The 26,640-nt window shown below is 41.9% G+C and overlaps 6 protein-coding genes across 8 annotated transcripts in view; 2 read left to right on the top strand and 4 right to left on the bottom strand.

Moving 5' to 3' along the window:
• Positions 1-12,687, top strand: part of LOC6617985 (protein gone early) — a 25,957-nt gene extending 13,270 nt beyond the window's left edge. For both annotated transcript variants that reach the window (XM_032725814.1, XM_032725815.1), the window contains exons 5-11: positions 9,692-9,955; positions 10,020-10,171; positions 10,235-10,362; positions 10,426-10,977; positions 11,090-11,212; positions 11,311-11,814; positions 11,875-12,687. In XM_032725814.1, the coding sequence (XP_032581705.1) occupies positions 9,692-9,955; positions 10,020-10,171; positions 10,235-10,362; positions 10,426-10,977; positions 11,090-11,212; positions 11,311-11,814; positions 11,875-11,962 (1,811 nt within the window). In that variant the 3' untranslated portion in view covers positions 11,963-12,687. The remainder of the gene's footprint in view (positions 1-9,691; positions 9,956-10,019; positions 10,172-10,234; positions 10,363-10,425; positions 10,978-11,089; positions 11,213-11,310; positions 11,815-11,874) is intronic.
• LOC6620791 lies at positions 776-1,690 on the bottom strand. Its single transcript, XM_002044954.2, has one exon. It carries the CDS (start codon positions 1,688-1,690, stop codon positions 1,061-1,063), a length of 630 nt encoding a protein of 209 aa, XP_002044990.1. The 3' UTR covers positions 776-1,060.
• Positions 3,860-4,893, bottom strand: LOC6617987. The gene has a single exon (XM_002042259.2). It carries the CDS (start codon positions 4,774-4,776, stop codon positions 4,033-4,035), a length of 744 nt encoding a protein of 247 aa, XP_002042295.1. The 5' UTR covers positions 4,777-4,893; the 3' UTR covers positions 3,860-4,032.
• LOC6617986 lies at positions 7,156-8,680 on the bottom strand. Its single transcript, XM_002042258.2, has 3 exons — positions 8,587-8,680; positions 7,768-8,518; positions 7,156-7,686 (listed from the first exon to the last, which is right to left on the bottom strand). Exons 1-3 carry the CDS (start codon positions 8,599-8,601, stop codon positions 7,412-7,414), a joined length of 1,041 nt encoding a protein of 346 aa, XP_002042294.1. The 5' UTR covers positions 8,602-8,680; the 3' UTR covers positions 7,156-7,411.
• LOC6617984 lies at positions 12,679-18,564 on the bottom strand. Of its 2 annotated transcripts, XM_002042256.2 has the most exons (4): positions 18,042-18,564; positions 17,022-17,806; positions 13,060-13,539; positions 12,679-13,003 (listed from the first exon to the last, which is right to left on the bottom strand). In XM_002042256.2, the coding sequence occupies exons 1-4, from the start codon at positions 18,357-18,359 to the stop codon at positions 12,898-12,900; spliced, it is 1,689 nt and encodes a 562-aa protein (XP_002042292.1). In that variant the 5' UTR covers positions 18,360-18,564; the 3' UTR covers positions 12,679-12,897. The 2 variants fall into 2 exon arrangements, with proteins under 2 accessions (XP_002042292.1, XP_032581707.1); XM_032725816.1 differs by lacking the exons at positions 12,679-13,003; positions 13,060-13,539 and adding an exon at positions 14,788-15,163.
• Positions 18,554-26,640, top strand: LOC6617983 (transforming growth factor beta-1-induced transcript 1 protein). Its single transcript, XM_032725824.1, has 5 exons — positions 18,554-18,645; positions 20,628-20,670; positions 24,576-24,800; positions 25,761-25,994; positions 26,067-26,640. The coding sequence occupies exons 2-5, from the start codon at positions 20,668-20,670 to the stop codon at positions 26,142-26,144; spliced, it is 540 nt and encodes a 179-aa protein (XP_032581715.1). The 5' UTR covers positions 18,554-18,645; positions 20,628-20,667; the 3' UTR covers positions 26,145-26,640.

The raw sequence follows: 26,640 nt of genomic DNA, 5'->3' as shown, positions 1-26,640 counted from the left end.
GCACTTATATTATTTTAATATTTATTTATCTATGAGCTGCATAATTTTATTACATTTATTGGTAGTATCCAACAAAGGGTATACGAAAATATGCATAGATGGCGTTGTGTCATGGTCTATTTTTAGTTAAGGCTGCTAAAAGCAGAAATTCCAAAACCACAAATCGTCGACCGAGTGTTTCTGCTGGTTTTTGTTGATGAAAAATTTCAATATAATTGCCATAATTTGAATGCGTTTTGGGCAGGGCCGATTTAGGCCCATTGTCTGTGTTTGCGCTTTTTGGCTAATACCAATGTGTGATGATTTATTTATGTATATATTTTGGCCACCTTGAAATGCTCAATATTATTGAGAAAACAATGGAGTGTGAAAAGGCTCAGTTTGGCGACTTAGAATCGCACTTTTTAGTTTCGAATTTTCGCCGCGACCTTGGCTTTTATTCGCTTCTTGGCCAACCAACCATCAAGATTAATTGCTGCCAAATTGTTGCTGGTGCCAATCAAAAAAAGGTCGCCCACTTGATGCCCAAAAATGGCTTGAAAAAAATCCCATTAATTAAATGCAAATGCAAATAAATCCAAAAGAAGATAAACTGGCAGAGCCAAAGCTTTTTTCGGTTGCGACTTGCAAAATTTATGCAGATTGTTTGTTTTACGATTCAATTTTTTGGCAAACTATCAAGTTAAAACGAAGTTTTGAAGCCCCTGAAACTCAGAAATACGAAAATGTCACAAATACATAGAATAAAATATATAGGTACTTCATTTTCTAAATTTGTTTATTGGTTGTGGTAATTATTATAATTTTAATTAAACCACCTGTTGGCCAAATAAATAAGCCCTTTGCAAACTCATCTCGAATTCTTCTCCTTTGTCACAGGGTCAAAGCACTTTTGTCAGTATCTATTTTAAACACAAAGCAAATCAGATAAAAAAGTTTGCAAAAATTATGCTAAACAAAAAAAAAAAACAAAAAACAAAAACTTCGTTGGTGGAAATGTCTTATCAATTATATGCAAATAGCATGGAATATTCAACAAGTTGCGGATATAATCGACGCTTCAGTTAGTTCGTTCCACTGGCGCCAAGATTGTGGAGACGGGCCTATCGTAGTGATAGCCAGGGGATTGTCTTTGAATTGGATATGGAGCTGCTGGATATTGGGGGCTACTGAGTGCTCCAATCACCGATTTAATGGGCGCCACATAGGGCGCTGCGATTTCCGTATTTCCACCAAGTTGATCGTATTGCGTTTGTATTTCCCTTTGGGCAGCCGCTGCCTCATCGTTGGTTTTGTACTTGATGAAGAATACATCCGTCTTCTGTTCGACTTGAGACTTCTGCTGCGGTGCAACAATATCGGCGGCCTCCAGTTCCTGTTGCTTCCGGGTAAGCACATAGATGACAGTTCGCTCCTCCTGAGGCGCCAACTCCGCCGTATATTTCACATGCTCGCTGTTTCCCGTTGGAGCGCGGATGAAAATCACTCGGTAATTTCTGCGCGGCTGTCCGATCACCAAATGTTTAGTCCTTGGCTCCAGATCCTCAGGATCTTCGGCGGGTGATATGCTGTAAAACTGCTTGGTTATGATGGGTTCCATGGCCGTATTCGTTGGTGGTAAATAATGCGATCCTTGGGCCCAGGACAGACTAATCAACGAAAGTGATAACCACACAAATATGTTCAACATTTCACGAATTGCAGAAGACAACTGACTTGGGTTTTTCATCTCAGATTCACTTTTAAAAGAGATCTACTTAGATCGCACAGTCCGATAGGAATGAAAATTTGTGAAAATTAGCTCTATCACATATTTTGTCGACCTCAAATCGCTCCATTAAAAGCTGCCAAACAAAAGACTTGAGCAACGAACTTGCTTTTGGCTCGAAACTTAATTGTGCGTGAAAATGTGGGAACAGAAAGAAGCTGCCTCAGGGTTTTTATATTACTCTATTACATAATAAGCATGTTATCTCTAGGTCTTTGCTACAAAATATTATTAAATTATATTAGTTGATGTTAGAGTAACATTAAAGTTTCGCCATATCCTTCTTAAAGTATGTAATTTAAGTAGTTAATAATAGTAAGTATTATTCAGAATGAAGAATTTTGATTGAATAAAAGTTTTATTTATGTTTATTTGTTTACAACGCCGTTTTTCTCGTTCGTTCTTTAATCCAAGAAGTTCATGGCCAAATGGCCTTGAAAATTCACTTGAAAACCCGATTACACCAAAAAATCCCCTAACTTAATTTAAAAGTAATTAATTAAGTTTTGATTTGCTTCGGTTTTGACATACCTTTTCGTTATGCTCTTCTCACATCTCACCGATCTGCAGATCATTTATCATCAGGTGGGATTCGGATATTGATGTGCTCTATGATCTTAGGCATTTGGGCGGGATTGATCCCAGCATCCGACGCCTCCATCGTTGACTAATGATCTTGGCCAACTCTAGTTGATGCATCTCTCGGCCAATTCCGAAATCAGTTAGTTGTATTTGGTTCGCAGCCTCGTCGCTGATTAGTAGATTAATTTGGGCTCTTTTTCTCGTTTTCTGCTCGTTGTTGTCAACAAGAGACAATTCAAATATCACCAATGGCTGGCGGAATCTCGATATATACAAATCTATATACTATGTGCATTGGATTTGCATAAATTGGCGCGTAATTCCCACACTTTCATGTCGCATTTAAGCAAAATGGTACAGCTAATTTGATTTATGCTCGATTTTTATTAAGAAAAATTATCTAGCCATATGCGGCATATGCATACATAAGTGGGTTTAGATAAGTGGCCTATGAAGATGTTAAAGTTGGCATGAATTGGTTTTTTTTTGGGTCATTCTTAGATGACTTTTGTGGGAGGTCAACGTATAATGCTGTGATAAAGAGAGTGGGAGGTAATCGGTAATCTCTTAAGTAATCTCTTAATAATCGGTTCTCTTAATATATTATTTATTTATCAAACAAAAAGCCTGGAATTGTAGTAGTAGTATTCTGCAATCCGCAACTGCTCACTGTTATTTTTCCCACACACACGTTGTTTTATTGCCGCAATTAAATGTCAATTAATATAAATTCTAATGCCGATAAAAAGACGAGATAACTTCCCTGATGTCCAAATTGGTTTGCACTTGGCTGTTTTATTTCCTCGGTTCAATTTCACGATTTTTTGGAGTATCTTGGGGTGCCATTAGCTCCGGATTCAACATTAATCAATCGATCTTTGGCCCGGGTTTATGCAGCGTCAGTTTAATGGCCCAAACAAAGCAACAAAATAAAGAGAAATAAGCCAAAATCAAAATATAAAACTCTGCTATTTAATTAAATTTGATGAGCTTATTTTGATTTCTCACTTCATTTAAGCTAATTTCTGTTGGAAATTTTAACAGCAGCTTTGGCTTCGATTTGTGAATACCCACCGATTCCAATTCCAATTCCGATTCCGATTCGGATTTGGATTTGGACATATATTGAAATGTGTCGTCGGCTGATTTGAATATCGGGGAAAACAAAGCCGAAATTTTTGTTTCTGCCTCGATTTATTTTTGACTTTGACTTTGATTTGGATTTTGATTTCGTTTTTAATTTAATTGCGCCGATGAGACATTTCAATTTTATTTATACGATTTTTATTAATTTTTTAAATGCCTGACCTTCTGACATTTTTCATACTTGTTTTTACATATAGTTATATTGGACTGGTGAAACAAGAAATATAAGTTTTTTTTTTTTTTAATAGAAGCATTGGAAATTACTGGAAGATTTTTCCAAAGCCACCTCTCTTCTGAATTTTCACTTGATAAAAGAAATGGCAATCGAGATTTCTTTGAGAAATTTAAACACATTGCTTAATATTTTCTTTTTAATATAAGCTTTTTATTAACAACAGTTCGATATAACAAAAAAAAAAATGCAAAAAAATATTGAGGGATTTTCTTAAAAATATACAACACAACAGGGTTCGAGAATGGGTGTTTTGTTTTCTGATTTCGATGATGCAGAGATGATCTACTGGCGGCGACATCCTCTAGTGCTTCAGCAAAGTGGGCAGATACTGCGAGTTGGGCGCCACTGCCGGTGGGCGGTCGGCGATCTGGCGGTAGTTGTAGCTGCCATCGGGATTCAGGCCATCGAGGCTGCCGATCACCGAGGTGATGGGGGCGTTGTTGTCCTCCTGGTACTCGTTGGTGCCTCCCAGCTTGTCGTACTGGCCCTGGATCTCCTGCTGCGCCTGCTTGGCCTCGTCGTCGGTCTTGTACTTGATGAAGAACACCTCCGGCTTGCTGGGCTGCGTGGGTGCGGGCGTGGCAATATCGCTGGCGTCCACATCGTTATCCTTCTTGCTGAGCACATAGATGACGGTCTTCTCCTCCTGTGGCGCAAACTCGGCGGAATACTTCACGTTGGCATTATCGCCGGCTGGAGCCTTGATGAACACCACGCGGTAGTTCTTCTGCGGACGTCCCAAGACCAGATGCTTCACCTTGCCATCGTTGCTGTGATCCTCGGGTGCGGAAACCAGATAGAACTTCTTGTTGATGATGGGCGCCAGGGTGGTGCTGGCCGGCGGCAGGTACTTGTCGCCACCACGATGTGGCTGGATGCTGACCAGACCGACGCCGGAGGAGCCGCCGATTCCCACACCACCGACGGGCGCCGATCCACTGCCGATGAAAATGTCCGAACTGGGCTGTTCGTAGCCGTATTGAGGACGGGCTTGGGTCAAAGCCACCAGGATCAGGCAGCCCACGAGCACTTGTTGGACAAACATGGTGTTTTTTTTTTTTTTTTTGTATATGTGTAATCCCTTCTCGAGTGTTTGTAATCCTTAATGGTAGTTCTCCTGTTTGGGATGCTTCGTTGACGATTTGCTGCGAGGCAATGATTGCATTTTGGGCCGCTCCACTTGTCTTAAATATGCTCCGATTGTCAAATGGCTGCCTCCTCTGTCGGCGTCGCGTTTGGCCGCTTATGCAAATGCAAATGCCGCATATAACATCATCGTCGCCGCTGCTCTCGATATCCAAAGCATCGTCATCAGCGTCTTCTCTGGGCCTATGGATCCATTGGCATGGCATACGCCTTGTGATCTGACCTAAAATTTATTCAAATTAGAACGAACGCAGCCGAAACAGCAATAGCAACAGATACAACCATGTCTTGGACTAGCCATTGGACAAAGAGTCTTCTCTGACATTGAACTTGACTGGGCCGCAGCGGTGCGGTGACCCTGGTGGACGGCTGGGCATTCACGATGGATTAACAAATATCTAAATATACGGCTTCATAACTAGCTGATTTGTTGATCCTCCCTCAAAAAAAGAAACTATTGAATGGGGAGGCCTAGCGAATCTCATTAAACGGCACCTCATCACCACTGGCGGCATCAATCTTGTCCAAAAACACGTTTGCTGCGTTTTTTTTTTTTAGTTTGTTTGCCCACGTCTATCATTAGTTTCGGGCCTATCAATTAATTTGCGAATATCTATAACAGTTGGATTGATAAATGAATATTTGGGGACGACTAGCTTCGGCTAGCATTTATTTTTATTTTTTTAAAAATTTTTAAAATGATCTTACATCTGCTAATAATGAGTTTGTTCTACAGAAGTTTCTATTAATTACTTGTTTAGCACATTTTACGAATGTAAACTATTGCTTTAATTTTACCAATAATTAAGTGAAAACAAATTAGTTGCATGAAAAAATACTTGCTTGTAACTGAAAATTACATATATATGAATTCAAATTTACTTCTTTTGGAACTTTTTAGTTTTACATATATTATATTATATTATAATATATGAAAAATGAAAATGGTATTGAATCAGAATTGAGTCCAATTTAATTTCCGTTGCCTTAAAAGATCAAATCATTATCGCTCCGATTAGCCATCTTGTTCGCTTTCCGGACTTTCCCATCGATTTCGACTGGTGCTTCGCTATTTTTGTCACCACAAATGGTGACCCCAACGCAAAATCCATTGGTGGTGAGTCAGCTGAAAAGCGAAGACGCGAACCAACATTCACTCGGCGCTTTGGAGGTCGCATAAATATTGCCAAAATAAACACATAAAACATAATTTGCACTCATCGAGCATATTTGAATAATGCCTTTGAATGGATTTATGGCCGCCAAGATTGATGACAGAACATAAATGCATAAAACCGATCGACAATTTGCGTTGACGAACAATGGGTGGCGATTGGAATGGATAGTAATCCGTATTCTAACAGTTTCCAATCGATTTCCAATCCGACTAGACTAATTTAGCCATTAGCCGATCAGCGATCACAGATAGTGGATTATGGAAAACCGAACAAAATGATAATTATCAATTAGGCATTCCATATTTATAACCACCTGCGATCGCGATCACGATCGCTTGCTGTGCTGAAAATTTATGTAACATTTTATTGATGATGACAGTAATAGAAATCGAATCGAGGGACAAATCTTCGATCTTTCGATCTCAATCTTCTTCGGACCTCGGCTCTTGGCGGCTACCGTCCGTCGCGGTAGGTTTTATTTAGTAGGTGTGATTATCTTTATGCAAAAGATCTGGCCGCCGCCGACCGTTGATATGCAGATCGCCAGATCTCCGAGAGAGAGAGATATCGGAGTCTGCAACTGATTTTATCCCTCCACCCATTTGTAATTGATAATATATTTGTTTGCGGGCGTGACCCATTTGCCGCTTAAAATATATGAAGTATGGCTAATTTTTATTTAATACCCTCAGGTATTTTAATGCGACTTGCATTGGCCCAATTGGCGACCTTGGCGACCACCGATAGCGTTAGCTATTCCGATTCCGATTTCAATTCCAATTCCAACTTCGAGTTGAGTTTCCCCCTAAGTCGCTAATTTATTTACCCGAGTGGCTTTTTGAGTTGAGTTTTGAACGGGTTGAACGGGCCCAGTCGATCGGATTGAACAATTATGAGCAGCTTGCCAAATAGTTGAGGCTGTCCCATGGAATAGTCTTAGGTATTTCTTGGGCGGCATCGCGGGCTTTCCGATTATGCAAGATGTAGGCGGTTCAACCAGATCACTTCACTCCAGGAATTTCCATTTAAAGCTGAAATTCTATGGTCACTATGAATACTTATTGCACTCAACGATCCACCACAAAAAACACTCCATGAGCTTTACATTTTTTGAATGCCTATGAGAACTCTTAAATTTTATTAATAAAAAAAAAAAATTATACACAAAAATATGAATTAGTGCCGAAGGCAAAACTAAATAGGAAAAATCGCAAAGGTTTCCCCGGCAAGATTCCACTGCAATGGGCCCCAAACCCAAGGGGCTTTCCCATCCAATCAGAATCTTCCGAGGCTGGAGTGTGTCTGTCATTCATTGGCAGTGGATGCGGATTATGTGATGGAATCCAGGTGATTCACCTACTTCCTCACCGGCCTCACGGGCAGATAGGTGGCCTGGGCATTGGTGCCGGTGGTCACGGTGCTGATCACCTGGCGCTGGCTGCCCTCGGCATCATAGCTGGCTCCAGCATCCACGGTGGGAACACCGCCGGTGCCCACGATGTTCACGCTGCCGCTGGCATCGGTCAACACGCCGGAGGCTCCATTATCGCCCAGGCTACCGATCACAGAGGAAACGGGAATCACACCCTCGTTGCTGGTCTCGGAGCTTCCACCCAGAGCATCATAATTGGCTATTTGAGTGGTGGAGTAGAATAATAAGTTGATAAGATTTAAAAATTGAATTAGATAAGTAATGTAATCAGTTAACTCACCCTGAATGGTCTGCTGGGCATGGGTCGCCTCCTGAGGAGTCTTATACTTGACGAAGAACACCTCCGGCTTGTTGGCCACAGGGCGCTGAGTGACCACCTCGGCGGTAACATCCAGGGCATTGGACTTCTTGGACAGGACATAGATGGCAGTCTTCTCCTCAACGGGCGCCACGTTGGCAATGATCTTGGCCTTGCTGGTGGTGGATGTGGGCGCGTTGATGAAGACCACGCGGTAGTTCTTCTGGGGCCTGCCCACATTCACATAGCGCACGATCTGCTGCTCATCGTGATCCTCGGGAGCACTGTGGATGTAGAAGTGCTTGTTGATCTGGGCGGGCTGGAAGTTGGCCAGATGGCTGATGTACGACTCCTGCTCGTTGTAGTTGATGGTGGGTCCGGGCTGCAGACCGGCCAGGCCAATGTTGTCGTTCACGATGCCACCGCCGACAGAGGAGGAGCCCACTTGGTAGCTGGACGAGCCAGAGCCGCCCACCTGGTAGTTGACCGCACCAGAGGAGCCGGAGGAGCCCAGGCTAAGCTGGCCAATGGATGGTGACGAACTGTAGTAGTTGGTACCAGCTGCCGTGGGCTGGTACGAGGTGGTCACCGTGGTCAGGGGAGCACTGAGCACCTGGTTGGCCACCAGGTTGCCGTTGTAGCCACCAGCCTGGTAGCTGTATCCCGCCAGATGGCTGACATCCGGACGAGGAGCGGCAAGGGAACCGCCAATCACAGCCAGAACGGCCAAAACCTATGGGTTTTCGAAGTCTCTTAGTAAGTTGCTCTGGAAATGCACGTGAAGATTCGCTTTGGACTTACCACAAACTGCTTCATGCTGGACTTGCTAGGTATGGATGGATGGATGAGGAGGAGAAGCAACTGTCGCCCTGGAGCTGTTGCACTGGATTGATATGCCAGTCACTAACAACTGTCACCTTTTATATAGTGGCCAAGATTTGCCTTTAATTGAAGTTAATTAAAGTGGTTTGCAATAAATCGTTAAAAAACTATAACACCCAAAAATCCCAAAATCGAAAATCCAACTCTGTGTTATAACTACGAAATCCGGCTAGCACGGCTGGTATTTTGATATATTTCTTCTTGTATCTTTTGCTTCTTTTTTTTTGAATCATCAGCAAGTGCTAATTGCAGGTGTCAACAAACTGAAACACAGTCAATTTCTATGTCTGGATGTCATTCGACTGGATGATGAAGCTTGCGAGGAAGATAATCGCATGGGGGTCAAATAATGGTGTCTACAAAGACTTGTAGGGCTGATGAGTGATCCCTATTAGTGGTAATCCACGGGGATTTGCCTTCAAGGTGGCAGTACTAACATGTATTTTACATATATAATAATCTGGAAGTAATATTTCTTGATCTTTTGGTTGATATCTCACTGCCTAATAGGAAAAAACTGCATTGCATCCAGCTAATAAATATATTACACTTCAAAAATATATACTTTAACAAAATATATTAGTGGGAAAGTGTATTTTGAATAGCAAATATATATAATAAGCCACATTTTTCTACGATTTTAAAAGGAACTTCTTAAGAAAGGGCATTCCAAATTTTCTCTTTAACATTCATTTGTTTTTTTGTTTTAATATTTTATGATTGCAAGAGGAGACGAATTGAGCGCCCCGAAAAACTTCAAGCAGCCAAACATTTTAGCGCTTTTAATTGCCATAAACCACCAATATTCGGAAATATAAACTTGATTGTGTTTACGATATATGTATATTGCGGATCTATGGTATAATGTGTGCATGCAACTGATACTTTCTTGCCAAAATCCATGGGCTATTGGTTCTGGGGAATTTCTATTAGCGCATAGCCAAGCCAAACGGGGGGTTTCCACTGATAGAACCAGAACTATTCGCATGATCCCACTAATTTGCGCGTCTTGATTAATTTCCAGATGGCTGGCAGGCATTCCGCGACTCCAATCGACTGCAATCCTGGGAATACAAGCGGGTTCTGGTCGTCCTACAGGCCAAACATGGCATATTTCCCTACTACCGCGTCACCGTGGAGAACGTCTTTAGTAATCCCCACGACTATGTGATCACCCTGGACGAGGGCGAACTTGGTCTGCCGGACAAGTACTTCTATGGCCATGATGCTGACGAGGAAGTGGTTCGTGGCTATAAGCTGCTCCTCCGGGACTTTGCCATCAATATGGGTAAGCTACGAGCTTAAAAGAGTGTTGGTACTCGTTATGAATATATCTATATATCTTTATTTAGGAATCGTTTCCCGGGAGGCTGATCTATTTGCCGACGATATTTTCCACTACGAACGTCGCATTGTTAATCACATTGAGGACGCCAAAGCTGATGCAAATCGTCCGATAAATAAACTAGTGCGTCTGGCCGATCTGAAGATACAAGCACCATCCGTAAGCCAGGCTAATTTATATTTTATTTTAAGTTATAAGTATTTAATATGGATTTCCATTTAGTTGCCAATTTTGGAGTCCCTGCAGGCCATTTTCCCAAAAACCAAAATCACTGAAGACACCGAGGTCTTGGTCCGAGATCCAGAGGTTATGCATGCCCTATCTGTTTTACTCTCATCTTCGGATAAGAAGTATGTTTCAATTGTACATAAGTCCCTAGAAGCTAACGCTTTATTAAATCTCTTTGTTTATAGGCCTATTAACAACTTTATTATTTGGTCGCTGGCGCGTAAAATGCTGCCGCATTTGTCCAAGGAGTATCGCACTTTGGCAGAGAACTTCGACCATGCGCTGTATGGACGCACAGCCAGCTATCCCAGGTGGCTCATATGCAGCAAAGTGGTGCGTGATTGGCTGCCCTTTGCGGTGGATGCACTGCAGCAACAGCCACCCAGGCAGCAATTCGAAACGATGACGTCCAAGAGCCGAGGCTTAAACAAGACCCAGGGCAACGAGGAGCTCCTCAAGCTGATGTTCTTCAGTCTGCGCAATCAGTTGAAAGATTCGCTGGAGCAAGCCAAATGGCTGGAGCCGGCGGCCAGGCAGTTTATCCAAAAGAAACTGAACGAGATGCGGCTGCAGTTCGGCATACCCGATGAGGTATTGCAGCAGCCCCACTATCTTGCGCAATACTACAACGAACTGATACTCAATAATGTGTTTTTCGTGGAGCATTTGGAGTGGATTTGGACATTCCGTCGATCGCAGATGGAGAAGAAGCTGGGACAGCTGGCCATACTGGATGTGTAAGTCTTGCGCAATGTGCATCTGCTGATCCAAAAACTTTCTAACACTTTCTCCACGATCAACCCATCTATCCGTGCATCCATCCATCCCGCTCTATTTGGCTGCCAACAGCATTGTTTCCGAGATGTACACAAGGGACAATCCACAGGCCATCGCCTACTCCAATAAACTGAACATGCTGCTTGTCTCTAAGGTGTTGATTAGCTCCAAGTACTATGACTACCGATATCCTGTGTACGTAAAATCGAATATATACTTATATACATGTATAAAACTCTTGAAGATATCTCTTTCTAATGATTCGATTTCTTTTCCTTTTCCATTTTGTGCAGAGCTGTGAACTTTGCCCGCATAGGCACTGATATATTGGAGGCCCTGATCGATAACTTCTCCACCTTCCTGCTGCAGTTCAACACCCAGAGCACGGATATCAGTGATGCGGCACCGGAGATTCGGTATGCCCAGCCGGATGTTAATTGTCTGGCAGCAGGACAGCCACCGAGATTGGTCCACGAGCTGAATGAGCTGTCTAGTAATGCACTGAAGAGCTTCCATGTAACGCTGAGTGCAGCTCGAACGGCAGCGAGGGCGTTGAGTAGCTTTGTGAATGCCATCGATGCGGGCAGTGCCATCCAGGGTTCGGGAATCGATCAGGCTTATACCTATGAGGCCCTTGGACTTACCAGGCGCTTGAGGATACCCGGTCTGAGGTCATTCAACGAGAACGAACTCTTTACGCTCTCCTACATGCAGCAGCACTGCAGCACCACAATTGCTGACAAGGACTACGCCAGGATCAAGCCGCTCGTAGAGAGCCAGCTGGCCGAGAGTTATCTGTGAGTGGTTGACACTTTTGTTACCAGCACAATGGGCACTCATGTTCCTTGTTATTTCAGCTTTAATGCCACCTGGCAGCACATCCAGTTTCTACCCCGCTCCACAAACTGTGCCGCTGCGGAGGCGAGTTGCTCCAACCTGCTCTGAGATGCGATTTTCCATCCACCAGGACCTCCACCTCAGCCAGAGCCCTGTGGATGAACCGGAGGATGATGTCCTTCGGCAGCTGCGAAACGGAACAACCTATTTATTGTACTTTTTTTTACTCCCACACATTGCCAGAGACACAGATACAGAATACACGATACACCTGACAGATACAGACAGACACTGACCACACACCACACACATCGCCCTAGTTGTAGCTTAGCGATTAAGCCTAGCACGTAGCTTAACCATGAAGGATCAGACTTGACATTGACTAGCCACTGTTGACATCACGCCACACATTCGCAATCTGCTCCAACTGGACACGAAGTAACCAAGTGGGGCAGCAAGTCGGCTTAAGTACGAACCCTACGCCTAGTTTAGTCTAGTTCGGTAGCCTTAACTTAGTTAGTTTCTGAGCGCCGTCTGCCACCCTGTATAAATTGATTGAATTTGATTTTTGGAGAACCATTAAATGAGAATGACTTTTCACGCAATTGGAAAAGCAACTTATAATTGTTTGGGGTTTCCCAATCGGTTTACCAAAAAGACTAAAATAATAACAATAATTATTTCAAGACAGGGAAGTTTTTTCTTAAAATCACTATCTAGCTAATAAAAAGCAGCTAATCTTTTGAAGAATCTTAAGAAAATGCTACAAATCATTGCCTACTTTCAGGGTCCACATCAATTAAATATTAAACTATATTCTCTCGTCATCTGTACACAATATAATTTTTTATTTACATAATTTTTGGTCCACTCAATTTAAAAATTGTGTTAATTTTACTACACTTACAATTTGTCACCTTGTGGCGATATAATGATACTATTTGAGATACCATAAAAGAGTAGTACAAAGCTCTACATTCAGTTCTGTAAAATCTGATAAAAAGATTGGCAGTAGAGATAAGGATCGCAGGATGTTGCAATAATTATTTCACTTTGTGGCCCACAATGTCGTTGATATAATTTATTACACTGCGATGAAACTCGACATCCACGCTTGCGATTAGCTGCGAGCTCAACTTGCTAGCCACTCTGTGGACGATTTGGATATTATAAAATAGTATATATCTTATTATTTTATATCTTACTTGGCATATATTTTCCAGGGCGCTGAGCTCTGCGAATTGTTGTAGAAACAGCTGCGATTGCAGTTGGCCTGAAAGCGGTCACGGTCTTGTAGGACCTGCTTCCAGGGATCAGTGGATTTGGGGGGAGTAGTTGGATTCTTGGACTGGTTGCTTTCCTGCGGTGGCTGCTCCCCTATCTGCTCCTTCAGACGACGCTTCTCGCGGCAGTTGATCACCAGCTGCTTGTCCCGCTCCAGCTGCTCCCGCTCCAGCATCGCCTGCTCCTGACGTTCGCTCAGCGGATGCGGATCGCTTCGATGCTCTAGTGCATTCCTCACATTATGGTACCGTTCCTGGCCATCGGGGCCATGCAGTTCCTTTAACTCCTTGAAGCCCTCATCGACGGGGCGTAGTTTCTGTTGCTGCTTTTGGCGCTCCTTCGGGTGGCGATGCACGTCCACTAACTTCTTCTTATACGGGGAATCTTCCAGGCTTAGGGGCCTACAAAAATCAAGCTAATTAGATCTAAAGACAATTATGATTTTAAGTTACAATAAGAAAGTATCTCTTGCTATATGGCTTTGACATGGCTGATGTCTTTAATATAACACCCGTATGTCATGAATGTTTTCCCTATAGATAAAGTTGAGTTATTGCATCAGCTTTTGGCGTTTTCTCCGGGAAAGAGGTGTCCGGGGAGCTGTTTGGCATTGGCTTTCATATGGGCTGCCGTCACGCAAGTTTTCTTACCCCGCGGGGAACTGCACACAATGTCCCAAGCCCCCAAAACCGCCCAGCCACCCACTCCACTTCCCTTTTCGAAGGCAGAGCTCTCAAGGCCAATGCCAAAAATAGGAAACTTACAATGCTTTCAAAACGCATTTTTAAATACCCTATTTTGATTAAAAATTATTAGAGAAATTATAATTCCTTCTGTTTACTTTCAATTTGGCTTAAATGTACATTATATTTAAGTTTATATATTAAGTATAAAATTAATTATTAATAATATAAGATTATAAACTTAAAATTTGAAACACTAGGAACTAAATATTTATGAACTGTTTGTCGAAGTGCGTGAGATAGTCGTTGCAACTCGTTGTTTTTGAAGAGTATAATTACGCGATTCATTCACTCATTCATTCAGTTGTGCCTTTATTCATAGCCTGGGTCACTGGGGTTAGGGTTGTGGCACCACAACAACCCATCCTTCACCACACCCCCTCCCCTGTTTTTTGGGTAACCCCCACCCATTTCAATCGCAGTGATAGCGCACGTAAATAATATGACACAATCAAACTTGGAAATGGAGAAGCCAAAAACCGTTGAAGAACTAATTAATAAACACCGCCCGATGAGGCAACCCTCCGGCAGAAAGAGATGGAGCTAGGCGTTCGCTAAATGGCAAAGCCAAATTTATTGATCAAACAAATAAAGCGCATCAGCAGCAGCAAAAAACAAAAGTCCAGAGTGGAGAAAATGACGAAATAAAGTCATGAGAACTACGAAAAGGGGGTTTCAGATCTAGAGAATAGGATTTATCGAAAGGTTAAAAGGTTTTCGGGTGGTAAAGAGCCCATCACAATTTATACGGACGATTGCCGATAGGTAAATATAGCCACAATATACCCATTATACCCAAGTACATATCGGAATGAAGGATATACGAACTATGAAAACACGGTTTCACATCTATAGGATATATATTAGTACATACATATTTTTAAATGGCATGATTGCTGAACTTTGGTTAGGTAAATATAAATAATAAATATATTAAACATATAAATATAAAACACTCATTGGAACGGCAAGTAGTGATTTTTGGATCATACTAAACAATCAACTAAACGGTTATATGATTTTCAGGTGTGAGCAAAATGCCATCATTATTTATAGAGCTCCTCCATTAACCGAAATCGCAAGATTGCCGAATTTTGGTTAGGTAAATATAGTACAGTACTCGGTATGTGCACACTGTACATATATATATAAACATATATATGTACATATATGTTTATATACGCCCATATAACGCAAATTCAAACTGCAAACAGTTGTCGATTAGCGACCGGCGATCGTAGTATTTGATTACGTTCGTTCTTCATATCAGCAAAAGAGCAACCTGCAAAAATATACAACAAAAAAAGCTGCTAAATTTTCACACCGAAAAGACAATAAAAAAGTAACAAAAGCGCGAGACACAACATGAGACATTAGCGGAGCCAGTAATGACCCAAAAACCAGAACCATATAAAGCCATCCAGCCAGTAATCCAAAAAATCAGCGGGAGACGAGCGACCCTGAACCTGAATTGGCCATTAGTCACCGATTTGACTATCTTAACAGTTAGATATCTACGATTGAGCCTATCTAGCAGATAAAACCCGTTAAATTTCACATTAAAAGTGCGCCTTATAGATGCATATATATGTATATTCTCGCAATCATGAAAACAATTAGCAGAGTTTACTCGAAATTAGTTTTAGCACACGTATTGTAATAATTTTTTTTTTAAATTTACACACAAGCAAAGTATATAAAGACATTGTTAATGGATAATTGAGCATTAATGCTTTATTGCTTTGATTGCCCAGTCATAACATCTTCACAGTTGGAAGTCTTTGTCATTAATTCTTTTTAATTATTTCACGATATATTATTGCTCATTATGCCATTGCCAATTTTTACTTTATGGCGCGGTTGGGAGTGCAATAAAATTGATAAGTGAATAATAAAAGTACGCGAAAATCATCAAATTAGAATCAACAAATTGTCCATATAAGTTAAACATTTTACTTTTATATAAAAAGACACGTTGAGTTAAATCAAATTCAAATTTCGTTTAAAATATCATAGTATGTTTGATTTTAATACCTTTCTTTTAACTTTTAAATTAAATACAGGGTACCAGGACTGTCGAGTAAGTTTAAGCCCACAAAAAGGGTCAACAGAAAAGAGAGTGAGAAAGAGAGAGGTCTTAAACTACAACAACAAAAGAAATCAAAACAAATGCCAAAACAACCTGGTGGCCCTTGTTGTTGTTGTTCTTATTGCTCCTGTTTTAGTTCTTCTTTAGCTGTTGTTTTTGCTTTTGTTGTTGGTTTTGTTGATTTAGACGCCGGCTAAGGTGTTGTAGTAGTGTTAGTGTGTTTATGAGTAACTCCACGCGGGCAGAGCATCGACAGCGGCGCCGACAGAGCAGATGGCGTCAGCGGAGGAGCATTGCCAGCTGACTCCCACTCTCCCACTCTCGCCGTTCCCCACAAACTCCCCCTCTCTCCCATCTCTTTCGCACTCTCCCCCACACTCTCTTTCAGCTGACGACCGGCGATGACATCATTCTGGCGCTGCCATTGCCTCTGCCGCGGCGCAGTCGCAGCGCCCCAAACGTCGCCACCTCGTCAACAGTGAAGGTAAGTCAAATAGCAACGCTAATCAAAGGCAGTATTGCTTAAAAATAAGGATTAAAAATATTTAAATTTTTTATAAAAAAAATCTGTAAGGAAACCTCAGTATTTAAAGAATTCTAAAATACGACTATGTTAAATAATAAAGAAATTGAAATGTTAAGCTTATCATACTTTACATATCGGTTAAATATCTCTACCTTCCCAATTGTGCAGTATTTGCGACAGCTACAAAGTTTTTAAATATTTCTAGATGCTATACTCAGTACCTCAGCTGTTTGGGGCACCTACAGCATCTGGAGGAACATTATTTGATTATTATTTTCAAATATTGCTGCCACCTGGGTAGCCAAGCGAAACCGTAACCATTATACCGTTTCAACCGAAATAACCGAATCAATTTTACAACCGTAACTGAAAAGGGTAATTTCGAAAACTTCCCTACAATATTACTAATACGAGGGTTATAAATTTTTAATATACTCTAATGTAGAGTTGCAGAAATGGAATAGTTACTAAAAGTTTCCAATAATGAAGGGTTTTTAATGCTCAAATGTTGTTATGCATACTCACATAATCTGGAGCAGCATGAGCATGGCGTCCCGGGAGTCTCCGGTGGTGCCCATCATATCCACGATGCCCTTGTCGTGCTGCTCGGTCCGCTGCAGGAGCTTCATCAGTGCATCCCGCTTCGCCGGCGGCAGACACTGCGGATTCTGGACGAGCGGTATGGCATTGTCGATGTGATCCCCTTCTCCATCCCCATCGCCTTCTCCATCCCCATTCCGATCCTCCTCCCATTCAGAACCGCCACCGCCATCTGTTCTCATGGCGCTGTTCTTGTTTTTACGGGCGCTCAGCATTGGCGTTCCAGCTGGCACTGGAGGTGGGTGCGCCATCTGGCGGCTAAAGCCCTTGGCGACCTTGACGCCACTGCCCCTTCGCTTGAATTGCGTGGCAGGCGGCGGCGGCGGTGGCTGATAATCGGTGACGCGCTCAATCCTCGATAGCATCAGCTCCAACTGCTGGTGCGCCGCCGCCAAGGATTTGCCCTTCGTGGACTGGCAAGTTCGTTGGGAGCTCGGCTGGGCAGGCTGAGGTTGCTTGGGGGCCGAACGTTGGCGGTTGGAGAGGTGGGGACACAGGTGCGAGTCGACCTTGGCGCGGACCGATCGCAGAGATGGACGCATCTGGCTGGCAGGCGGCAGTGGAGCAGCTCTACGCGGCGCTGGAGGACCATCGAAGGCTGATCTGGAGGTGGCCACAGTGGGGTGCTGCTGGTTACGCCCTCGCTGGGTCCCAGATCGCCGCTCCTTGGGCGGCTGCTTAACCATATAAGGATTGGAGTGAGCAAGAACCTGGCATTAGGGAAATATTTAAATTAGCTAAATAATATCTTAGTGTTAATTTATAATTTATTTATTTATTATTTTATTTAACTGCCTTTATCTATTTTTCAAGGACTATCAGATATGACCTTATACTATAAGTTAGTTGAAGAATTACTTTTAATCTTAGGATTATGTATGTACATGTATGTATAGTTAATATAATGAATGCCTTCCAGGATGATAAGGATATTAGGATACATACCCTGGCGGAGAGAACTTGCCGCGGTGGTCTCACAGCTGACTCCCGTGGATTCTTTCGATCCTGCCGCACTCGATTGTCATTGTTACCTGGTCGCACCACCGCTATGTTTCCGGAACTGGGAGGCGAGAGCCGGCTCCGCTTGCCGGTGGATGCGGATTGGGTTGCGGGTGCGTGGGCGGTAATGGTGCTCCTGCACCGCTGGATACTCGGACTCTCCGCAGCGTGACCAGTGCGCCTGCGCACCAACTGACGCGTCGAGGACGCCGGCAGCGTCGGCAGCAGCTGCACCGGCCCCGTCATATTCATATCCAATTCCATGCTCCTCCTCTGCCGCTCCTCAGTCGCTCCGCTGCCGCTCCTCTGCTGCTGCGCTGCCACGCACGCCGACGGTCGGCGGTTCAGTTTCAGTTTCAGTTTCTTGGCCGACGTTCGCCGGTTCGGTTCGCTTCGATCCGATCCACTTCGATATATAACCACACTATATAGTCACCAAATACGAGTCGCGGTGTTTTTCGACTTTTATTTTCGCGCTCTGCCAACGTTTCGCGTGTTTTTGTTGTCGACACTGCCCTTTCTATCCCGGTTTTCAACTGAAATTTGCACGGTATACTAAGAAAGAAAGAAACAAAAAAAAATATGTTCGCAAAAATTGAGGGGAAACGTATTAATATTTGCTACAATTACTTAAATTGTTCGAAGTCGTTTGCTTTATGTATTTCAAACTTGACTTTTATTGACAGCTTTTGCTATGAGGGTTACTTTGTTTTGATTGAACGAGGCGCGATCGAGCAGTTTCAGAAAAATATGTTTTACAAAAAAAATAAAAAAAAACTCAGAAGCACCCTTTAAATTGAAGCATGCCGATTTTTATTTCATAACTACTTATGTTGCTTTTATTTTTTTTTTTTTTTTTTTGGATATATTAATTTAAAACTGTCCTTCGCGGACAATCATTAAATTTGATGACTAAACTTAACGGTAGAGAATTAATTGATTACATAAATTGTTGCGAAACTATACAATAACTGTCGATATTGTATGTATGAAGTATATAATAATGTATGTGTATAATTTAATTTAATTTGCGTGTCTAATCCCAGAGAGGTCCAAAGGGTGTGATCGGTGCAGCCTCCTGGTGCGTTGACTGGTGTCCATCAGGTCTTGTGCCAGGTTGTTTGGGTGGTCTTGAAGCCTCTGCATGTACTGCCTGCTGCTTTTCTTAATCTCATCCTTCACCCAGGGGAAGCTGAGGACCTCGTGTATAGTGGCATTATCGTGGAAAGGGTGAGCGTTTGTGACTGTGCGGAGCGTTTTGTTTTCGAATGTCTGGATAATGTTGATGTTACTTTTCGATGCAGTGCCCCACAGTTGAATGCCATACGTCCAGATTGGCCTTATGATCGCTTTGTAGATAAGGAGCTTAGTGGAAGTCGGTAGCTTAGATTGTCTGCCCATCAGCCAGTAGAATTCACGGACTCGGTTCTCCGCCTGTTTCCGCTTCTTTAGCAGGTGTGGTCTCCATGTAAGTCTCCTGTCCAGTGTAAAGCCAAGATAATTTGGATTGGCTACCTCTGGGATTGGGAACCCGTTGAAACTAACTGGTGGGCAAGTGCCGCGTCTAGTTGCGAAGGTGGTAGCGGTTGACTTGTCGCTGTTTACCGATATATTCCATCTCGTGTGCCACGTGTTCAGTAGATCTAGTTGCTCCTGCATAGTCTGGGAGGCCTCTGCTGGGGTATCTGCTGTTGTTAGGAACGCAGTATCATCGGCGTAAGTGGCTGCCATAATGTACTGGCTCGGTATCACCGGCAGGTCAGCCGTATACGCGTTGTAGAGGAGCGGACCGAGAACGCTTCCTTGGGGAACTCCTGCACGGGCTTCTTTGACGTCTGAGCGCGTTTCTCCACACCTGACGGCGAATCTTCTGCCCTCCAGGAACGATTTTAAGAACTTGAAATATGGCTGGGGCAGGCCGTTTTTGAGCTTTAGGAGGAGACCGGGGTGCCAAACACGATCAAAGGCTTGCTTAATGTCCAGCATTACTGCTAGGCAGTATTTCTTATTCTCAAAGGCGTCCAGGATATATTGCGCTACTCGGTGGCCTTGCTCTGGTGTCCCGTGGCGGCGCCTAAAGCCAAACTGGTGATCAGGGATCAGACCAGCCTCCTCAATCACCGGCAATACTCTGGTCAAAAATACTCTTTCGAGTATCTTGGAGAGTACTGGTAGTAGGCTGATCGGGCGGTAGGAGGCGGGATTGGCTTCGTGTTTACGAAATTAAATTTATTAAATTTATTAAATTAAATAAAATTATATTAAATTAATTAAATTAAATTAAACATTAGTTAACTTTACATGTGTTTTAGTTGTGTAAATAAACGACTTGCTGCACCTTTAACCTTAAAAGTAAAGCAAATAAATTTGTTAGGTTATGTTTTTAAGTGAAATTAGCAAAACTCCTCTTTAGTAGACTGTGCTTATCCTGTGTTTTTCATATTTTTGTTTATGTTTTAGTCAGTGCATCAGTTCAGTTCAGTTAGCTCAAAACTAATTTCAACTGAATTTTTTTTTCACGTTTTTTTTTAGTGTCTAAATATCACCGAGAAGCGCAAAAACAGCATACAAAATGGTAAGTGAAATAATATAACCATTTCGGGGAACGAAAAGAGTGGGCAGAGTGGGAGGCTGGGTGCTTCGAATTCAAATCACTTTCCAACCAACTGGTCGCCCAGCTGGCTAGCCCAAAACCCAATCCCAATTCAAATCCGAATCCCCAATCTCCGGCGTGGGCGTTTTTCAAACAGGTTGCAGATTGCTCATACGCCGCGTTGGCCACCCATTCGGTGTGTGCTGTGTGTGTGTTGCGCCTAAGTTTTCCGCTTTCGATTTTCGGCCCGAAAGTTTTTGGCTTTCCATGTGCAAGAGTCATGGCACAAATGTGTGAGCGGAATTTTGAGAGTGTGTCAACTGCCAGCGAAATCAACTAAACCCAACTGAAATTGTCATCCAGCTGGCTTTTGGCTACCAAAAAAAAAAAAATAAAAAAAAAATAGCAGCGAGACAAAAACAAACAAAAATAAAAATTCACGCACACTCGAATATGGTTTGCCTTGCCTTATTAGACTTTATGTTAATTACCATACTAAAAATGAAAAAAAAAAATGAAAAAAAAAACAATTTAGAAATAGTAGTGATTTTCAAGAGTTACCAAGTGTTTTGCCAAGTGGACGTTCCAAGTCGTGTTTTGGAAAATATTTGAGTTTCGAATAGTGTTTTTTATCAGTGGGCGATAGCAAAAGTGCGGATTAAGGGCCTCGCTTGCCATATACATTATAATATATACTTAGCGTCCTAAGGTTAAGCTAAGCCCAGAACATCTCGCCTCGGATGATATCATCCCCAGCTTTTTACACACAAAATATCATCAATTTACAAAGCGATTTATTCGTTGTCCGCTTAATAAAATGAGCCATATAAATCAGCCACTTTGGCGAAGCCTGCTTAACCAGAAGGTTTTGAAGAGTCATCAACGCGATCATCGTTATGTTCCACCATCACCATCACCATAATGATCGTGATCGGGACAGGGATTGGGATGGAGATTGGGATTGGGATCGTGGAGGGAGTGATGGTCTGGTCAGTGTCTCGACGAGTGATATATGAAATTGGTTTATTCACCCGACTAACCAACACTGAAAACACAAGGAAATTAATTTTACTTTTGGGCTTGGCACTTTTCTAAGCACACAAGTCATTTGACTCCGGTGTTGTGATCTTCAAATAGCTGCTGTAAATGATGAATGAAAACGATTTGCTTTTATATTTCACAACAACTCGATTGGCTGAATTGGGGTTTCTATGGAAACTGGGTCTTCTTCTATAGATTTTCAACAAATCACTTGTTATTATAAATAAGCATATTGCTTTGATTTGAGATATGTTTTATCCAAAAACTTTCAATTATCGTTTCTATTTGTTTATGTTATTTAAATGGCTATGGATTTACAATTTCCTCTTTGTAATTTATAACATATTTAAGTGTTAGTTGCTGCTTTTGTTCATGATGAAATAAATTGAACTTTCTAGCAATTGGCTAGCTTCCTTTTATCTTAACTTATTTAAAAGATGTTGTCATAAATTCGCAGCCTTCCGAAAAGTACAATTTCCAATGTTTTTCGTCTTTGAATAATCCGCTCCATCGATCTTCCGCAAAAGTTTCCCGACAGATAATCGCACTCGTATATACAATTTGCCGTATATTACAAAGCCATTTCGGCATTTCACTCACAGTTTAAATGGTATAATGGCCATCACGTATACGCACTGTGTGCCGCACGATATTTCGAGTGTGTGGGGCTCTTTTGTGGGGGATCTTTCGCTCATTGGAGGCGTCTGCTAGCAATTATCTGATCCAAGGCAGCAGGCCTTATATACACATTGCACGCATGCCCCGCTCCTCCTCGATGATTGACAACTCTGATTGATGGACGCAGAGCAAACAATAACAACAATCGAGAGCACTTGACGCCACCCACCGAAAGCCCTGTAAATTTTCACTGCCTGCCTTGAATCATGCATTCAATATTTTAATTATCGCCTATGAATAAACAATATGCACCATACAACAAAAAAATTAAAATAAAAAAACAGAGAACTGGAATATTGTTTTCGACTTGTTGCGGTAGCCTCTGATGTATTGTTTCAATTATTATTTTTTTTATTTTTTTTTTTTTGTAATTGTTACGTTTATTATTTTCGTTCTGCTGCATCGGCAGCGGTTTTTTTTTGCTTTTGCTGCTTTCAAGGGAAAAATATTGGAATCGCATGCAATAATGCGGCAATTAACTGATAAGAAATGCAAATCGTCAACAAAAACGTAAACGTAATAAACGTGAAAATTGCAATTCGAGCTAAACTGAGTAAGCAAAAGATGGGTGACAGTGGGTTAAATGGCGGGCCAAATGCGCTTGGAATTCGCAATTATATGGGTTAAGCGGCAAGTTCGATTTCTGATTAGTTCAATTTATAGTTGCAGAACACGGGGTTAAGCTGGTGGTAAAGGTCATTGAACTTATTCTCGAATTTTTACTAATTGTAATGTGTGTGTATTTAGGAAACGGATTCCCCATTTATTCAGTGCTAACTTTTTTATACTATATACATATATTTTTGTTTGTTTGTTTGCTGCCCATTAAGCGCTAAACATTTTGCTTAATTTTCGTTGCCTGGCTTTTTGCAACTTTTTTATATTCGGGTTGTGTGGCCTTTTGTTATTGTTTTCTTTATCCAAGCAAACTTATTTGAAGTGTGCGAGAGAGTGTGTGCTGCCCTTGGCCCCCTAAAAAGTGCCCTCTCTCTTTCCTCCGCGATAGCCCCCTCTCTTTCTTCCGGAATAGCCCCTCTCTTTCCCGTGCGTGTTTGTTTAATTCGAATTCTAACTCTAGCGATGATCTAAGTGAGACGTCGTCTAATGCAGAAAGAAATGCTTGTTTTTGCTACATCTGGCGAACAACTTGAAACAAGCCAAAGAAAGAAAAAAATGGAAGAACGAGCAAACCCGAAAGAAATGTGCGTTTAATTTGGGCAAATTAAATTTCTCGAAATTACCGCACACTAAAATGTAAATAAAATCGCAATGAAAACATCGAAGGATTGCCATTCGCGGATATTTCACTTCATTCCCATTATTTATGGCGACCTCTTACTGCATTCTTATAAGCAATCGTTGCATTCTCTCGTTTGGCATCCGTTTCAAATCGCCTAACTTGGCCAACACACATCCCATTTGTGGGCCGACTTCTTGGGCGGTTCAGCCTTATTTATTCGAAGGTGTTACAGCCAGGTGATAATGGGCCAAACGTGCTGGGCTAGTTCATTTAATGGCTGGCCATACGAAGAGCTAATGGCTAAACATGGCCAAAAGAGGGAAGGTGTTTGCTCCAAAGTATTTATAAGAAAGCTGCATACTTTGGGGGTCAGCATTCCTTTTAAGGCAAACACAAGCGGCTTTTCAACATTTTTAATGAGTTAAAAATATAATTAATATTATATAATATTTATTTATATTTTGCAATCCCTTCCCGTTGGTATTTAATCATCGAAAACTTGGATCTTTCACAACTTTGGTGGCAACCCATCTGACAAATCAATATTGTATAATCTATGTTATTGTTATTATTGCCGCTGCTTTGTAAATAATTTTACGCTGATGCTCATCGTTTATTGTAGTATATATGTATATATACATATATTTATTTTGATATTTGTGCCGGGGGTTCTTTGTGTCGAAGCCTTTGGCATTTGGTATTGGGTTACGTAAATTCGCGCCAGCAGCTGTCTCTGCGGTTTTTGAACCCGCCGGATGAGCTGAATCTCCGATGAATCCCATTAGCCCGCTCCCAGAAAATTCGCCCACAATTATGGTGTATTATGAAATATTTGAAGTACGTGATTTTCATTTGAAATGCGCGAAATTAATGACTTCTATCCGCCGCTGCTCATTCATTCGGTTGCTCTCTCCCATTTCTCCCCCAGTCGGAGCAGCCGTCCATCTGTCACAAGTGCAATGAGGTCATCCAACTGCGCATCATTACCGCTCTGGGCAAGACCTGGCATCCGGAGCACTTCGTCTGCAAGGACTGCCAATGCCCCATCACCGAGGCCACCTTCAACATCAAGGAGGGTGAGCCCGTCTGCGCCGACTGCTTCGTGTCGAACTACTCGGGCGTTTGCCACGGCTGCCAACGTCCCATCCTGGAGGTGAGTAATCAGTATGATTAAGATTGAGATGGAGAAATTAAAATGGTAATTAATTCGGGTATTTTGTGCACATGCATACAGCTTTAACGAAGTTATATACTATTTATACATTTCTTTTTAAATCGATTTTCTAAAACTATTTTTCGAAACTTGCCCGAAACTGATTTGTCTTACCAATATTGTTTCCATTTTTGCCCAAGCCAAATGTGCAAATATTAATGTACTTCCACATACGAGTAATACGTATCCGTATCTTTGTTTTTCGTATCCATAAGTTCGTATCGTCTGTTTGCCATAAAATCCGCGGCTTTACGAGCATCGTTGTAATGAATACTGTCAACATTTACCTAGATTCGCTGCGCCATAAAACCACTTAGATATCAGCTCGTATATGCTTAGTGACGATTTAATTACGGAAGTGCTTGCAATTGTATTTTTAGACATCTTTCAGATTGAATAAGGCAAGAAAGTAGCCGTGAATTTCTATATTTAAGTGCAGCGTTTCGAAAATCATTTTCAGTTTCTTTCTTTCTTAGAATTTCTCTTTTTTTTTCTCTCTGAATTCATTAAATATTTTTGAAGCTGTATTTTGTTTGCTCAATTTATTTGGAGAGCATTTGTTATTCCCCGTTTGCTGTTGAATTTTGGGCAAGGTCGGGCTGAAATCATCGTGGGTGTGTGCGCGATTGATTGGCTTTGATTATGATTATAAATATTTGTATATATGCACATTGTGTGCACTATTGGTTATTTGCTATTGGACGTAGCCATTCCAATTGCCCCATTCTTCTCACAGCATGAAAGTATGCTGTTATAATTTCTTATACTTATACTTAGTTAATTAACTCATTTCTTGCATTACTTGTTGTATGGATTTTAAGCTGAATTATAGGATACTACTCATATTTAGTATTTCATTGTATTTTCCCATGCTAATATACATCTATCTTATATTCCTAGCGCACCATCAAGGCCATGGGTGAGACGTGGCACGAGGAATGTTTCCTGTGCAGCGGACCCTGCAAGCAGCAACTGGCGGGCTCCTCCTTCTACGAGCATGATGGACGTCCCTACTGCCGGACAGATTTCGAGCATTTGTTCGCCGCCCGGTGCGGCAAATGCAAAGCTCCCATTACGGAGAACGCAATCGTGGCCCTCGATGCCAAGTGGCATCGGGAGTGCTTCACGTGCAAGGTATATAACTACTACTACTACTGATCGATCGAGGAGTGTATAATGGTTATGCATATGTATCTGTGATTTCAGAAATGCCAAACACCCATCACGACCAGTTCCTTTGTCGTGGAGGATAACCAACCGTTGTGCAAGGCCTGCTCCGATTAGGAAATCCGGAACGCAACCATTCACATCGCTATCCATGTATATTATCTATTCTTATGGTATTTGTAGTAATACAATTTGTTGATCCAATCGCCGAGGAACGCAGCAGCTAGGTCGTGGATGTGAAAATGGAAAATTTGAAAAATTCGAAAAATTTTGGAAAATTTTGGAAAATTTTGGAAAATTTTGGAAAATTTTTGAAAATTCCAAACCATTTCGGGCTGGAGAAACTTACATTTTTACAATTTACACAGGAACACGAGAAGTGCATGCAAATGGTTTGGAGCTGTTGGTGGGCGGAGGGGGGTTTTGTTAATGCTTAAAATAATTACATTTCTATTTTGCTATCTCACTCACTCACACGCCCACAGCCACGCCCACAACCACGCCCACTACGATTCTCCACTTGCACAAAAATATCTGATAAATGGTATATAAAAAAAATAATCTTTGAATCATTGTTGATATCTCTTACAAATAAACAAAATACAAACAAGCA

This window comes from Drosophila sechellia, chromosome X (genome assembly GCF_004382195.2).
Source record: "Drosophila sechellia strain sech25 chromosome X, ASM438219v1, whole genome shotgun sequence".
NCBI classification, from domain to species: Eukaryota; Metazoa; Arthropoda; class Insecta; order Diptera; family Drosophilidae; genus Drosophila; species Drosophila sechellia.
The sequence above is the reverse complement of the archived record's forward strand: the minus strand, read 5'-3'. Positions and strand labels throughout refer to the sequence as shown.

Excerpts from the sequence above, each read along its gene's own strand:
- LOC6620791 (XM_002044954.2), bottom strand. The coding sequence starts at position 1,690 with ATGTTGAACATATTTGTGTGGTTATCACTTTCGTTGATTAGTCTGTCC.
- LOC6617987 (XM_002042259.2), bottom strand. The coding sequence starts at position 4,776 with ATGTTTGTCCAACAAGTGCTCGTGGGCTGCCTGATCCTGGTGGCTTTG.
- LOC6617986 (XM_002042258.2), bottom strand. Across the intron at positions 7,687-7,767 it reads TGCCCAGCAGACCATTCAGG|CCAATTATGATGCTCTGGGT; the intron begins GTGAGTTAACTG and ends CCACTCAAATAG.
- LOC6617984 (XM_002042256.2), bottom strand. The coding sequence starts at position 18,359 with ATGGAATTGGATATGAATATGACGGGGCCGGTGCAGCTGCTGCCGACG. Across the intron at positions 17,807-18,041 it reads GGCAAGTTCTCTCCGCCAGG|GTTCTTGCTCACTCCAATCC; the intron begins GTATGTATCCTA and ends CCCTAATGCCAG. Across the intron at positions 13,540-17,021 it reads CTCATGCTGCTCCAGATTAT|GCCCCTAAGCCTGGAAGATT; the intron begins GTGAGTATGCAT and ends TGATTTTTGTAG.
- LOC6617983 (XM_032725824.1), top strand. Across the intron at positions 24,801-25,760 it reads GCCAACGTCCCATCCTGGAG|CGCACCATCAAGGCCATGGG; the intron begins GTGAGTAATCAG and ends TTATATTCCTAG. Across the intron at positions 25,995-26,066 it reads GGGAGTGCTTCACGTGCAAG|AAATGCCAAACACCCATCAC; the intron begins GTATATAACTAC and ends CTGTGATTTCAG.